This window comes from Podarcis vaucheri, assembly GCF_965113315.1.
Source record: "Podarcis vaucheri genome assembly, chromosome: 14".
Taxonomy (NCBI): domain Eukaryota; kingdom Metazoa; phylum Chordata; class Lepidosauria; order Squamata; family Lacertidae; genus Podarcis; species Podarcis vaucheri.
Genome location: NC_138752.1, coordinates 14,793,514 through 14,809,769, shown reverse-complemented (window position 1 = coordinate 14,809,769; position 16,256 = coordinate 14,793,514). Strand labels below are relative to the sequence as shown.

Genomic DNA, 16,256 nt, shown 5'->3' with positions numbered 1-16,256 from the left:
CACATGGTAGAATTGATGGTTTGATGATTTTCTTTATTTCTGCGTTCCAAAATCTTACTAATTTACATTCCAGACATAATAATAAGGACGTGACCAGGGAGAGGGGGCAGAACCTCAGTCAATAAATACTCAAAAAATCTTAGCTGAGGTTCTGCACCCCTAAAAAAAGCTCAATAGCTTCTGGGGGAAATAAAGGTAAAGGTAAAGGTACCCCTGCCCGAACGGGTCAGTCTTGACAGACTCTGGGGTTTGTGCGCCCATCTCACATCTATTGGCCGGGGGCCAGCGCTGTCCGAAGACACTTCCGGGTCACGTGGCCAGCGTGACAACGCTGCTCTGGCGAGCCAGAGCCGCACACGGGACGCGGGTGGCGCTGTGGGCTAAAGCCTCAGCGCCTAGGGCTTGCCGATCGAAAGGTCGGCGGTTCGAATCCCCGCGGCGGGGTGCGCTCCCGCTGCTCGGTCCCAGCGCCTGCCAACCTAGCAGTTCGAAAGCACCCCCGGGGGCAAGTAGATAAATAGGTACCGCTTACCAGCGGGAAGGTAAACGGCGTTCTGGGGGAAATACTCTTCCCCAAAAAAGCTCAACAACTTTTTGGGTCCCCCACTAATAAAAACCTGGCTACTCCCATGGATTTGGCTGCTAATGGATGCCCATTCCCATGTGAGGGGGCTTGCTGCCTAGTAAATGAATGCATCCCATAAATACAGTGCTTTTTTAATAGAAAAAAAATGTGGTGGTATTCGCCATTAAGTTGTTACAGTCCTTTTAACATGAGTAACCCCCCCCGGGGGGGGACCCTGCAGAAATATATATGACTAAGAGCTATTCTGGGATCGGTAGTTGCAGATTTCCTGCTGTGAAAACAAGAGCAATTTAGTGGTAGCACTTTGGATATGTTTTGTTTGCTAGAAATAATTTTTACACATATAGCATCTGCCACACGCGGAGTGGGGTGGGAGTATTGTGCACTAAATTGTGAGACCAATAAGTGTGCAGCTTTTTTTTTTTAACCATCTCAGTAGTCCAGTTTATTTTATTTCTATTGGATTTGTTTACAGAAAGTAACTCAATGTGGCTTACAAAATAATTGTGTACAAACCAGCTCATTTTTGCATTGGGAGGATCTCTTCTCTAGCTGTTAAATGGAAGAAAAAAACACAGCTAGATGCTTTTGGCTTTTATGGCTTTTGATGGATCAGAACTGCAGCCAGATTGTAAAAGGCAATGTTTCAATCTATGTCTTGTATTTGGTATAATATTTTATGGCCAGTAGCATTTTATACACCCATTTCCCCTCTGGCACAGAGCAGCTTCCTTTCTTATACTAACAACCCGTACGTAGGGTCATTATGGCCATTGTCTGGCTGCTAGAACAATGGAATCTTTCATTAGATTCCACCCACCTCAAAAACAAAACAAAAACACCTCACAACAATATTGTGGCAGGCTGAAACATGACTTTGGCATGACTTCACATGGTTTTTGGCATGATCAGTCCAAACTGTGCCAACCTCTGAGTACATCCTCAACCCTTTTGGATGGGGCATTGCCAGATTTGGTGTAATGGGCCCAACCTGCGCCAAGTTGGATGGTTCTGAAGGTATTGTCGCCTAATTTGGTCTGATGGTTCCCAAGGGGGAGCCAGTGCTCTTAGTCTACATTTGGATGCCAGGCATCATTTTGAAACAAGGTGGTGGACTGAAATGTGCCTTTGGCATGACATTACCCAATTTGGTGTGACGGTTACAAGCAAGGCTTTCCAAGGTAGAAAGGTGGTTTCTGGCCATATTTGGATGCTGTTGGATGCACAGAACCCTGTGTGTGTGTGTGTGTGTGTGCGTGCACGCGCGTGCACACACACAGCCCCAAAACTCACACAGCCCTTTTAAAAATCAGAATTTTCTTTGGTTTTTTTAAATTAAATTCTTAGGCAGCACCAGGCATTCCCCATTAGTGCATTCATACTTTGTGATTCCCAGCAACTGGTATAGTGAGGCTTAGTACCACTGACAGTGGAGGTGGAAACATAAGCTCTGGGAGTGGCTGATGCATTTGAACCTCAAATAAGCACAAGGATTCCCAGCTTGGGTGGCTGTGTAAACCAGCCCTGTATCTCTCCTTTCTTGTTAGTCTTCTGCATAATTTCTTGGGTTATCTATTCAATGTAATGGCTCCCTCTTTCAGATACTAATTATCAAAACCCAGCAGTAGACATCACAGACTTACTGTTGCTAAATTGAGCACCTAATATTTCTTTTACTGGCATGCACCATTTATGGAGGGTTTCTTTTGTAATACAAATGTATCTTTGTTTCTAGGCAGTGCCGCAGCCTCCTCGCACATTTGAAGAATTTTTAGTCTCTCAGAAGTTGGTAGGTAGTTTTTAAAACTAATAATACCCGTATGTATGTGTGTTGGGGGGGGCGGGTTAGGTCTGGGGAGAACAAAGTTTTGAGCAAGGACCTTACGAATGTATACCCTGAGAAACAAGTTTAAATGAGGATTGCATTTCAAGCCCTCAGGCAGTGGAATGTAAGAACAGTGCAGAATTGGAAAAGCTTACATAGAAAGGCGCTCCTGTGGTTATTCTACATTTTTCATATGCAAGTTTTGGAAGAAATGTAGTTGTTGTTACCCATTTGTTTTTTGGAACTTACGCTTTAGTGATTTCATTGCCTTACATTTTGTCCGATTTTACCATTGTGATATATTCGATAGAGTGCTAGACCTGAACAAGGGAGAACCAGGGTTCAAATCTTCTCTCTGCCATAAAGGTCATTGAGTGTGCAGCTTTGGATAACTCACTTTCTCTCACCTAACCTACATTACACAACACATAGTTGGGACTTTGAAATTTGCTGCTGCAAGATGAAGTAATAGCTGCCTACTTAGATACCTTTAGATGTCCTGGCTTCCGCTCAATGATGAAGTCAGGTGGTTGTTTCTACCATATCATGTGATACATAAGCAAAATGATGATCCAAAGCACAGCTAGTGCTACACATGACTACACAAGCAAAGACGTTGATCCAACAACAACACCCCTGGTGTGAGCACAACTTGGCACGGCAAGCAGTTCTGGTCTTTAGACTGGGCAAGCGATGTGGCACTTCTCCAAGAAGGATGCAACTGCCTCATCTGTTCATGCTGGCACTGGTGTCTCTGTGACCTAGGCAATGGAGGAAGCATCACTGCCTCATTGGAGGCAAATGGGACAGGTGCGGCAGTAACCTCCCTTGGAGAGGCAGGATTAGATATGGTTTCTGACAACTCCAGAGGCAGAATTGGTGGCATGAAAGGCAAAGTGGATGAGCTGAAACCAGCCTCTGACAGCTCTGGAGGGGCAGCCCATATCTTGCACTGCGGAGGCTAATGGGAAGATGGAATGGGGCAACAGACCCCACCACCATCACAAGAACCCTCTCCAGCATCCTCTTCCTTGGGCTCTCCTGACCCAGCCAGAGACCTCCCCAGCCTACTAGATCCTTACCCAGAGTTACCTGTTTGCTGCTACTCTGTTCTCTGACTCGACCAATCCCCCACGCCCAGGCCCATGACAGAGGCTTAAAGAAATTCATGCAAGATAAAGATAACAATGGATAATGCTCACAATAGATTTGAATATTGTGCAGTATTCTTCTGAATGCTAGTTGCCAGGGATCAAAAGCAGGAGAGGGCAGTTGTGCTCATGTCCTGCTTGTGGGCTTCCCATAGGCATCTCGTCGGCCACCCTGAGGAACAGAATGTTGAACTAATCAGGTCTTTGGGCTGATCTATGCACCAATGCTTTTCTTATGTTTGTTGTGAAGATAAAATGTGATAACTCCATTTAAGTAAACCTAAGCTCTACAGAAGAAGGATCAGATAAAGACGTATAACTTCTCCCCCATCTCCAATAATTTTTATTCCCCCCCCCCAAATATCTTAAACACAATACAGCTTATTCTCCTTTCAATCTATATCTTATCCGAATTAACTTCCCTCCACCCCTCTTCTGGCTTCTCTACATTGCTCTTAAGCGTGATTATTATATATACATTCTATAAATGTCTATAATTCCTTAATAAATTTTTGTATTATACTTTAGACATACATTCCTTATTATATTACAGCATTACATCTTGTGGTCTAACCAAATGTTTACAGTAAACATTATGAGTTTTATTTGTCCTATGAGTGTCTTTATTTATGTACAGTTTTCTCTAATATACCATAAATTTGGACCATTCTTTTTGGAATTTCTCATCGTCCTGCTGTCGAATTCTTCCAGTTAGCCTTGCTATTTCCGCATACTCCAATACTTTCTGTTGCCATTCTTCATTCTTCCTGCTGTTGTAGCATACAGGAAGAATTTCATATCTTCCTTTTTAATGTCCTCTCCAACCATACCTAGCAAAACTGCCTCCGGTTTTTTATAAAAGGTGTACCTAAATATCTTTTTAAACTCATTATACACACTATCCCAAAAACTCTTCACCTTGTCACACAACCACCACATGTTAAGAAAATTTCCCTCTTTTACAATGCATTTCCAACAGTTCTTATTTTTCATTTTGTACATCTTTGCTAGTTTGGTGGGTGTTAAGTACCACCTAGACAAAAGATGTATTACTTCATTCCGGGATTATGTTCTCTGGATGGCGTATGAGAGAACTTACTAAAGACAGATGTAGGCAATACTATACTAGAAAAAATATATGATCCATTTGTTTTATTTATTACATATTTACCACCTTAGTTTCTATTCCGCCTTTCTACACATGGCACTCAAGGTAGCTAACAACAGTAAATCCATTATTTAGCAAAACATTCACAAACTTGTTAAACATCACCGTACAGTGGTACCTCGGGTTACATATGCTTCAGGTTACAGACTCCACTAACCCAGAAATAGTACCTCGGGTTAAGAACTTTGCTTCAGGATGAGAACAGAAATCGTGCGGTGGTGGCGCAGCAGCAGCGGGAGGCCCCATTAGCTAAAGTGGTGCTTCAGGTTAAGAACAGTTTCAGGTTAAGAACGGACCTCCGGAACAAATTAAGTACGTAACCAGAGGTACCACTGTACTCTAAAAATCTATTAGCATTCGTGAATAAAATTTATTTTAGTGGAAGTATTACTGGAAGCACACACATTAACCTCTGGTATTCAAGTAAGCTGGGTAAAGAAAGCAAGTGCTTAATTTTGGCTTGATGATTCTGTGTATGTATGCATGTTGGTGTATGGGTGTGTCTCTGTGTATATATAAATATTTGTTCCTTAACATTATTGTTTGTCAGATTTTCAATAACTGTTATTATTGCAGGATGACTGGCCACGGTTTCCCTACATGCCAGAAATGGATACTCAGCCTTTGGTTGCCAAGTTAAAAAAAGACTATGCCTTGGAGACTATTACCAAGTTTCTTCATGACAATGCTCCAATATCCACTAAAATTATCTCTGATTTGGAAAAGAGAATGGATGAATGCAAAATGAGAGTCCATGAACATGCTGATGTTGTGCTTTATTTGGAATCTAAAGAATCAGAAAAAGATGACCAAGAGGGTGTTTTTATAGAACAAGGTAATAATTATCCATTGAATTATCAGTTACAGCCAATATCCAATTAGTGTCCTTCTGTAGCCTTATGAGGCTTTGCCCTCGGGTGGAAAAAATATTGCGCCCGGGAAAGGGAAAATGGGAGTCAACAGACACTCAAGGAATAGTTTCGGAGAAAAAGCTTTATTTCTACCATCCATTAACTGGTAGAAGGAGCAAGTGTGATAACTCACAAACAAGCACGAGTTCACAGTCATTTGCACAGAGTATATATTCCGCTTCCAGTTCCCTCCCCTTTCTCCTCCTCTTCCAGAGTCCTGCCTCATGAGTTCCCCTGAGCATGAACAGAAAGCTCCTGTCTTTGGGACTCTTTTGGGACTCTTGGCACCCTTCCTAGGAAATCGGAATGAGAGCGGTTCAGCATGTCCAAAGATGTTGCAACTGAATGAGATAAAAGTCAGTTCTCAGGCCTGCTTTGAACAGAGCCTATTCATTAGCTTTTGAAGCCTTCTCGTACTGATAAAAGAATAACATTTAGCCTTGCAACAGCAGAGCAAATGAGCAGATGCTTAGCTGCTGAGAAAATGATTTTGAAAAGCTTTGAGAAGCTTTGAGCCTGCTTGGGGGGGTGGTGACTTCGGGCCTAGGTGGGGTCACCTGTCCTCACCTCCTTCACTTCTGCTGAAGACATCCACAGAGAGGAAGACAATTTCAAGTGATTCCTTTTCCTCCCTGCAACCTCATTACACACGCCCTCTGGAGCAGATTTTTGGTGGTGTACAGGAGGCTGCAATGCTGAGTGAAAATTCCTGAAAATTGCCTTCCTCTTCATTGCCTTCTGTCCGTGAAGGGACACCAATTGCATACCACCCTGTTATAAGTTTCACACTTTGAAACATATCCTTATTTTTTAATGTTCAGTTGCTTGAAGGAACAGATTTTAACTGTGTAATGTTTATTTATTATTTATTTGCATAGGGGAACTAAATTATCAGCCCAGGTTTAGCTATAATGCCAAGTCAAACCATGGCTTAGCTCAGAGCAGCATCAGGAATGGAGGATGAGCAAAGCAGCTATGGCCTTATATCTGGGAGGTCATTTGTTCATGCTAAGTCATCGTTTGGCTTCATGTTACGTTCCAACTGGAGCTATGTAAATAATATCCAAAGGGGGAGTTGTGCCAGTCTCTTTCAGCAAAACAAAAGAATGTTTCACAATATTCTCTCTATGGTAGTGTAAGGGGTCTAGTGCTAGTGGGCAGGTGAGTTTTAATGTTGTGCAACAGAGAAATCCAATGTGACAGTGGCACAACATATTATACAACAAAGTTACCAGCAACCAGCTTATGCATTCTCTCATGCAACATTCCCCTGGCAAATTTTGCCAGCAGAACAAGTATACTGCTAAATGACTCACTTAGTGCTGCATTGAATGCAACTAAATTGAGTCTTGCAGCACCTTAAAATAAATTTATTATAAGCTTTCATTGACTTCAGTCCACTTCAACAGATGCATGAAGTATTATATAGATATAGATATATTTGTAAATACAGTGGTACCTTGGGTTACATACGCTTCAGGTTACATTCACTTCAGGTTACAGACTCCGCTAACCCAGAAATATTACCTCAGGTTAAGAACTTTGCTTCAGGATGAGAACAGAAATCATGCTCCGGCGGGCACAGCGGCTAAAGTGGTGCTTCAGGTTAAGAACAGTTTCAGGTTAAGAACGGACCTCCGGAACGAATTAAGTACTTAACCCGAGGTACCACTGTAGTGAGATCACAGGGAAATTAAATTCAGAAAACTACACAGTGGATCATTACATAATAAACTGTTGTAATTCACCAAACTGCTGTTGATGACACAAACATCCTGACATTACTCAGCTAATTAACACAAGCTCCTTATCCTCTGGTAATATTTAGACAACATATACTGCCCAGAACATTAGGCTCAAGAAGTGAAGTCTGGCTTACACCAATAGAGATATATTTTCCTTAATAGCCAAAGTGAGTTTTCAAAGCATGTTTACATCTCATCTAACAAAATTTCCCCCCAAAATATGAGTGGTGTTTTACTCTAGTCATTAGCATTACTCCCTGAAGTACCCCACCTTTCCTTAAAAACAATTTAGGAGAAATTTAGACTTCATTACAAACACATTTACTACGGAACAAGTTCATTCAGTGGAACTTACTGCTGAGTAAATGTATGTAAGAATTTGAATTTGTGGTTCTAGGAAGTATTCTACAATTGTGTACTGAAAGTGGGTCTGTGGTCCAGCCTATATATGGTCCAGCCTATATATACATATAGGTAAGGCAGTTAGCATAAGTCAGGAATCTAGCTCAGTTCCCAGATTACTGGCTGGTCATTTCAGTGAACCAAGATTTCTATACTACGGATATTTGAAAATGCAGTTAAATAGTTATGGCCAAAATCTGTATTTGTTTCATGAAATTGAAAATTAGTGATACATTCTAAATTCTTCATACTTTCTTCCTTTCAAGACGCTTGTCTTTCTGAATCAACAAGCAGTTTGCCAAGGAATAAGAAGAAAAAGAAGAAAGTGCAGGTATTGTACTCGTTGGTTAATACATACACCCCATTTTACTCATTATGAGCTGCCAGCTGATAACTTTCCTGAAATTGAATCGCCTCACTAGTATCCCTGAAACAAGTGCAGAAATGATTATATTTCACTTGCCAGAGAGGGCTCTTTAAACAAAATTCTCAGCAACCTCACCAAACACAAATTCCATGGATCACTGTGGGACATGACAGTTAAACTGGAGGAAAACTGATGTAACATTTTGGGCTATAATATCAGCATAATGAGGTGGTAGAATGGACTCCCATTTCAGACTTCCACTGGGGGTTTGATGCTTCCTGCACATTAAAAAAAAGAGGAACATATCAGGGAAAGTACTGACTTTTGCTCTTTCTGTGCTAGCTTTGCAAAGTGCTTTGTTACACAGAGGTGCATTCAGAACTGTGATTTTCTCACCTTCCACCTGTGATGTTACAGTCCATTCTGTTACCCCAGTATGTTTTCATCATGTTACCACCTTCTCCTACATATGCAACAGGTATGTATAACCAGATGTTGCACTGGTTGGAATCCAGTGACAATTGAAGGTCCTCAGCCTCTTCATTCTTAATTTACAGACACTAGTAACTTTGCAGCAGGTAGACATCTTACTTAAAGTATGCCTATGCATACTTTTTTTGTAGTGGCTCAAGAAATGAAGTGGGAAAATTTGCTCGTATTCAGAACTGTACAACTTTAACACAATTAGCACTGTATTCAACATCAGCTCTGATATGTTTATAGTGTAGATGCTGCCAGATGCTAGGTATGTGTGCTTCTGTGATCATCACTAATTCTCCCACCTGGCTCCAAGTAAAGTTAGGCCTTGAGTAATTTTATATGCCCACACAGGCAACAACACTGCCTAGAGAATCCACCTTTTTTCATAGCAGATAATTTCAAATTTCACAGCATTTCTTTTCTTCATATATTTTCAGCAATTATTATTTTTGCCACAAAATATTGATAGTACCTTTACCACTCAGTGCATTTAGCATACTGACACAATGCTTTTGTTTAAAATGTATTTCAGATTGCTGCAGATACCATAGACCACACAAGTTCTAAAAGAGTTGAGGTAATTGTACCAAATATGCTGCAGAAGTCAATCATAGGATTGTAGAGTTGGAAGAGACCCTAAGGGTCATCTAGTCTAACCCCCTAGCATGTAGGGCCCCCCCTTGATGTGGGTCATGTGTGACATTCCTGACAGTGCTGTGTCTTGGAAGGGGTGCTATGACATTTGCTGTGAGTCAGGCGAAAACCTGCAGATGGGCCAATTTGTCTGCAGGGAAAATCCCTCCCTGGCCCCCTAATATGGCAACCAAATAATCTATAGCAATATCCATGCCAGTTCAGCCCACTCACCACTGAGCTGAAGCACATACACATAACAAAATGGGAGGGAGGGTGGGTGATCCAATGACAATCGGGTCCACATGGGGCAAGAAACTGGGCACCGTTCCCCTTTAAAGGAAGAAGGCAGTCCAGTTACCGCCCAGGTCTCTGTCCACTGCTCAGCCCCCTCCTGAACGGCTGAGGGGGGAAGGTTGTGCCAGGAAAATGCGCAGCCAGGAGGCAGTGTGCCCCTCCCTCCCCCCAGCCATGTGTGTGGACCCCTCTCTCCCCTGTTTCAGCCTTGAGCTGCGCTGTGCAGCAAATGGCGCCCTCCCAATCTAGGTGGCAGTAAGTATTTCCATTCTGCTCTCTTTTCGTGACATGCAGCGCTGTTTGCATTCCACCAGAAACTGCGTTGTAATCTTGCTGTCAACTGTGGTGAAATTTCATAACGTTTGTAATTTACATAATTATGTGAATTACTATTTCATAAAATTTATTTATGTCCTAAATTCATTAATACAAATAATAATAATAATAATAATAATAATAATAATAATAATAATAATTGTACCCTGCCCATCTGACTGGGTTGCCCTAGCCACTTGATTGTAAAAAAAAACCCACCTCATAGCAGTTTACAAAAATAAAATTAAGCTGTCATTATGTTATTCCACCTCACTCGTTTCTGTGCACAGAAAATGCAGTGCAAATGACGAAAACACCTACCGTATTTTTCGCCCCATAAGACGCACTTTTTCCCCTCCAAAAATGAAGGGGAAATGTGCCTGCGTCTTATGGGGCGAATGCAGGCTTTCGCTGAAGCCTGGAGAGCGAGGGGGGTCGGTGCGTACCGACCCCTCTCGCTCTCCAGGCTTCAGGAAGCTCTGCGCAACTCTCGGGAGACCGGCTCCGAGGGTTGCGCAGAGCTGCCTGCAATCCCGGGACCAGCGCAGCTCTGCGCGGCCACCGGGAGCCGGGGGAGAAGCTCCGACCCCGCTCCCGGGGGCCGCGCAGAGCTGCCTGCGGTCCTGGGACCAGCGCAGCTCTGCCCGGCCACCGGGAGCCGGGGGCGAAGCTCCGCCCCGCTCCCGGTGGCCGCGCCGAGCTGCCTGCGGTCCTGGGACCGGCGCAGCTCTGCCCGGCCGCCGGGGGCGAAGCTCCGCCCCGCTCCCGGTGGCCGCGCAGAGCTGCCTGCGGTCCTGGGACCAGCGCAGCTCTGCCCGGCCACCGGGAGCCGGGGGAGAAGCTCCGCCCCGCTCCCAGTGGCCCTGCAGAGCTGCCTGCGGTCCTGGGACCAGCGCAGCTCTGCGCCGCCATCCCGAGCAGGGCGCTAAGTTCCGCCCCGCTCGGGATGGCGGCACAGAGCTGCCTGCCGTCGCGGGACTGCAGGCAGGTCTACGCCGCCATCCCGAGCGGGGCGCTAAGTCCCGCCCCGCTCGGGATGGCGGCGCAGAGCTGCCTGCCGTCGCGGGACTGGTGCACTTCTCCCCATCGCCAGCCCCACAAGCTCGGGGGACAGCGGGGAGGCAGAGCGTGCCTTCCCACTGTTCCCCGACCTGGTTCTTCCAGCCCCGCACCTGGGGGGGGGAATAAAATTTTTTTTTCTTTATTTCCCCCCCAAAAAACTAGGTGCGTCTTATGGGCCGGAGCGTCTTATGGGGCGCAAAATACGGTAATCTGTTACGATAGAACCATAGGATTGTAGATGTATCATATGTGGACTGAAAGCAACAACAGCAAATACCAATTATATTAATTGGATTGATTTCCACTTTGGACTTAGGATGGATAAATGAACACCAGTAATTTCCACGCTCTATCTCTCCTGGATCACAACCTCACAAGCTTCTGAGGGCAGTGGAGCTATCAAAAGGGCCCCTGAAGAATAATTGTTTCCCCCTCTTCATCTGTTAAATTTGCATTCTCCTTTTAGACCAGACTGCCTAAAGCAGCTCACAGCACTCATAAAATATGTCAGATCCATTAAATACATATAAACAGAGCTTTTTTTTCCAGCCAGAACTTTCAGGATCTCAGTTCTGGCACCTCTCAAGTAGGCGCCTTTGCCATTATAAAGGAACAAAGGAATAATAATAATAAAATTTTATTTATATCCCGCCCTCCCCAGCTGAAGCTGGGCTCAGAGCGGCTAACAACAGTAAAATAATACAGCATTCTAAAAAACAATTCATTATATATCAGTTCAAATCAAATTGATGACAACCATTGGGCTAGAGTTCTGTGAAGAATTACCAAAGGAGGAGGTCAGGCTGTGCCTTAGCCAAAGGCCTGGTGGAACAGCTCTGTCTTGCAGGCCCTGCGGAAAGATGTCAAGTCCCGCAGGGCCCTAGTCTCTTGTGACAGAGTGTTCCACCAGATCGGAGCCACAGCCGAGAAAGCCCTGGCTCTGGTTGAGGCCAGCCTAACCTCTCTGTGGCCCGGGACCTCCAAGATGCTTTTGATTGAAGACCGTAAGGTCCTCTGTGGGACATACCAGGAGAGGCAGTCCCACAGGTACGAAGTGTTCATTGTGCGTTCCGACACCTCTTTTCCTAGAAAAATTGCACTGCATATAAACAAACATGAAGCTTCTTGCACAAGGAGAATGTTTAATTCCTCTGAAACTAGGGGAGAGAAGCAGTAGAAGGGACAACTGTGAGCTGACTCAGGATCAGACATGTGGTGGTTTTGTCTTTCTCCTGGCTCTTTATCATAGGACAGTTGATCTTACACATAATATCGGTGGTGGAGGAGGAGACAGTCTTTTATAAATCACTCCTGATTGTTAACTATTACATGGGGTTAAATTTAACATTATGTTAAACATACACATAACCTTTTAAATAATAATGGTGAGAATTTGCTGCTGTCTTTCTTCCCCCCAGAAAAAGCAGCCCACTTGATATTTGGATTAATTCTACAGCATCCATTCCATTGCCTTCTCCTTAGCTGCTTTGGGGCAAATTGCTGCTGGGGGAGGATTTTTAGCAGGAAAGTATCACTGGAAGAAGGGACGTGGGTGGCGCTGTGGGTTAAACCACAGAGCCTAGGACTTGCCGATCAGAAGGTTGGCGGTTCAAATCCCCACGACGGGGTGAGCTCCCGTTGCTTGGTCCCTGCTCCTGCCAACCTAGCAGTTCGGAAGTACGTAAAAGTGCAAGTAGATAAATAGGTACCACTCTTGCGGGAAGGTAAATGGCATTTCCGTGCGCTGCTCTGGTTTGCCAGAAGCGGCTTAGTCATGCTGGCCACATGACCTGGAAGCTGTACGCCGGCTCCCTTGGCCAATAAAGCGAGATGAGCGCCGCAACCCCAGAGTCGGCCACGACTGGACCTAATGGTCAGCGGTCCCTTTACCTTTACCTTTATCACTGGAAGAAGAGGGTTCAACCTTTGGGTGCCAGAGTCTCCATATTGATCAGGATCCTGTATAGCTCCTTTTTTGTTTCTTTTATTTTACAGAAAATTTGCATTTATAACTTAATGAGAATCATCAGCATAGAAGCTATAGCCGAAAAAGTCACAGAACCAACAGATTCTCTGATTATTACCTAAAATAAAGAGGTTTCACATTGTAGCCTGAACATAGCTGCTTTTGTCTTAAAAAAGTGGATAGTTCTGAGCTTGCTTTTTTAAAATGTACACTTCATGTAACTTACTGATACCAAGTTTCAGAACTAGCACATTTTTCTGAGATAAACAATTAGAAGCATAATTATTAATGTGGATTTTCTTCTTCATTTTAGAATTACAAGTTCCCTGGTTTCAAGCCAATGAAAATCATGAAACTACCAAATCATCTAGAACCCGCACAACTCTGGGATTCAGTTCTTAAAGTCCAAACCTTCAAGGTATAAACTTTGTATTTCAGTTTAGGTAGCAAAACTTGCTGATGTAAAATATTTTTAGAGCTCAAGGTAGATCAATTTTGATATGTGGTTTATATCTGAAGCAAGAAAAAAATGTTAACAGTTCTTTTAAGATTGCATGACATACTTGAGACATATTATACATTGAAGTCAGTAAGAAGCCAATTACATCATATGAAATTCTATTGTCCACTGTTAAAATCCACATAAAATGCATTTTATATCTCCCACTATTATATTTTGGGTCTTCTGCTGCTATACATCCTTCTGTACCTCCCTTAGCAAGATGTATTCCATTTTCTTTTTGCAAATAATGATAAATTTCAGATAGCATTAAACATAATATGCAGAGTGATTAATTCACTCCATTTTATTAACAAGTGAGGAAAGTGTCATGAATTGATTGTTCAGCGGAGCAGCTGTTGTTAATTGAGCCTTGTTAAACAGGAGCACATGACTAGGCTGGCTGGTTGCCAGATCCATCTCCCAGTTGCTATAAGTATTTTGCTAGCTTGGCCTCCCAAAGAACACAAACTCTTGGGCCTGCTGTTAGACTTTTTGGTATGCTCTTGTGTGCTACCTGCTTGGAGAATATAAGTTTGGAGAACCGTTCCTGTGATACTTTTGTGACTTCATGACAGAAAGGACATAGCCTTCAATCCAAGTAACATTTTGTGTATTATTGGAAATGGAAGTGCTCCAGCCTCTGATAATATATTATTCTGTGATTAAAGAAGCAGCAGCGTTTGATGAAACATAAGAATTGATCCTTGGAATATCTTTGTTCTTTTAGTAAGTTCATATGTGGTATTTTAAACTTTTCATTAGTAGGCATATTAACATTGTAAATCTGAAAATGTTTTACAATTGTAACGTCGTCCCCTCCCTGGTTGTTTTCCAGCTTTATAAGGGAGAAGAGAACAATGCTTACAAGCATTTGTTTGTAAAAATATATATTGCTTGATAATAAGAAAATCTCTAGGTAGTTTACATTAAAATGGTCAGTAAACTGGTTAAAACTGGCATTTAAAAATACTGAAAAAATGATTAAAATCAGCAGTAGCTAAAAAAGAAATAAAACACTTTTATCATCACCCTTCAATTTGTGCTCTATGTCTGCAAAAGAAAAAGATAATGCAACATGACAAACAACAAAACAACCCTATCCAGTACCTGTAACTATATATGGAGCATGGGGGTTGTTCATACACCTACCAATCCATAAACAGCTTTCAAGCAGCAGTTACAGTACTTGTTAAGGGTATGGCAACATTACGTTTGTTTCCCATTGCTCATTGTTTCCAGAGTGGTGATCAGCACCATTGCTTAGGCTCAGCACTTGTGAGGGCTGCCATCCTTACAGATCTGTGAGTCTATATCTCCAAACCCAGAACAGAAATTGTGCTTTCAAAGGGGCTCAGCCCTTCCTGTTTGATCCCAGTAATCCTTGGTTCAACACAATCTGAGATCTGTTTGCAAAACCTATTTTGCAGTGCAATTCTATACATACCTGCTCCCAGGAATGTTGGGAATAGAATTGTATCATAAATCTGCATAATATATGCACTTCCACCTTAAAATTTGCAGATTAGGCTTCTCACTTTTTTTTGGGGGGGGTACTTTTGTACAACACTGTATAACATTCAGACTGAAGAAGTATGGAAAAATTTGAAGCTTTCTCAGTACTTTTTGACATTTTTTTTGGTCCAAAGAAATATATTACCCTGGCTGTTACTTTCACATTAATACTATTTGAATATATCTAAATTATTTTGCTGTACAGCTGTTACTTTAAATCATCCCTTTTTCTTTTCTCTATTAATATTTTTGAAGCAGGCAGTAAATGTTAGTTTAAGATAATTACTGCATGTTTATAGCATAATGTCATTTTATGGATTTGCATTTTTCCTTGAATTTACACATTTTGACAAGGTGTCAGGTTTATTTATTGCAGCCATTATTCATTTCTTGTCATTTGTTCAAGGCCAAGTAGTATAAAGTATGAGAAGAACCAGATTTTTGGTTGGGGGGGGGGATAATGACTTTAACCCATTTGAGCTAATATTATTATTTTGGTCTAACTAACGGATATTCTTATAGATCTGTGCCAGACTTGCATTTGCAAATACTGTCTTTAAGAAGCCAAAAATTAATTAGGATCTAAAAATCCAAATGGAAGGTTTTAAATTTAATACCAACAGTCAAGGCCAATTTTTAAAATCCCATAAAAAGTTATATGATTGCAGTGCATAAAATGATTGCTTGCTATTGAGAAAATGAGTACTGACCCAAGCAATTACTTGGGGTCAGTTTTTAAAGGGTTATATAAGGTTGCAGCTGCGGAGTGACAAATAATCTTGTGGATGCATAGCAAAGGACATAATGAACTATAATTTGTTAAGTTCAATGCTGTAAAAATAATTTTCCAAAGCATGACTTGTGTATAAATAATGCAGTGACATTTGCCTAGGCCTGTCAGACGCCTTGTTTTTCATCGCAAGTCCACCAAGATCCTCTCAAAAGGTTACAGTCGATTTGCATGACCACTTCCTTATTTTTACATCGTGGGACCTAATTGTAGGATCATGAGGCTTCAGACTCCCACCGCCCCAGGCGGTTTGGAAGGGATCCTGTTTTGGGCTGCCCTCCACACCAAGTATAGCAATTGTAGCAACGCAGGTCAAATGTTGACTCCTTTTTTGGATTTAAAAAAGTGCCCTTGGTAAGCGGCGCTTACTTCTGAGTAATAATAATAATAAAATAAGAAGGCCGGGCTCAGGGCAGCTAACAAGCAATAATAAAAACAAGTTGAATGAATACAACTTAAGATTAAAATACAACACTGAAACATTAAAATGCAGCCTCATCACAGGAGGAGAAAGGAAAAAAGAAAGAGGGAGAGGGAATCAAAT

At 42.4% G+C, this 16,256-nt stretch overlaps 1 protein-coding gene across 1 annotated transcript in view; it reads left to right on the top strand.

Moving 5' to 3' along the window:
• FAM227B (family with sequence similarity 227 member B) overlaps positions 1–16,256 on the top strand; it is a 113,150-nt gene that overhangs the window by 1,561 nt on the left and 95,333 nt on the right. Inside the window, exons 2-6 of the mRNA XM_082198939.1 lie at positions 2,322–2,375; positions 5,307–5,565; positions 8,055–8,119; positions 9,168–9,212; positions 13,222–13,326. Coding sequence (XP_082055065.1) covers positions 2,322–2,375; positions 5,307–5,565; positions 8,055–8,119; positions 9,168–9,212; positions 13,222–13,326 — 528 coding nt within the window. The remainder of the gene's footprint in view (positions 1–2,321; positions 2,376–5,306; positions 5,566–8,054; positions 8,120–9,167; positions 9,213–13,221; positions 13,327–16,256) is intronic.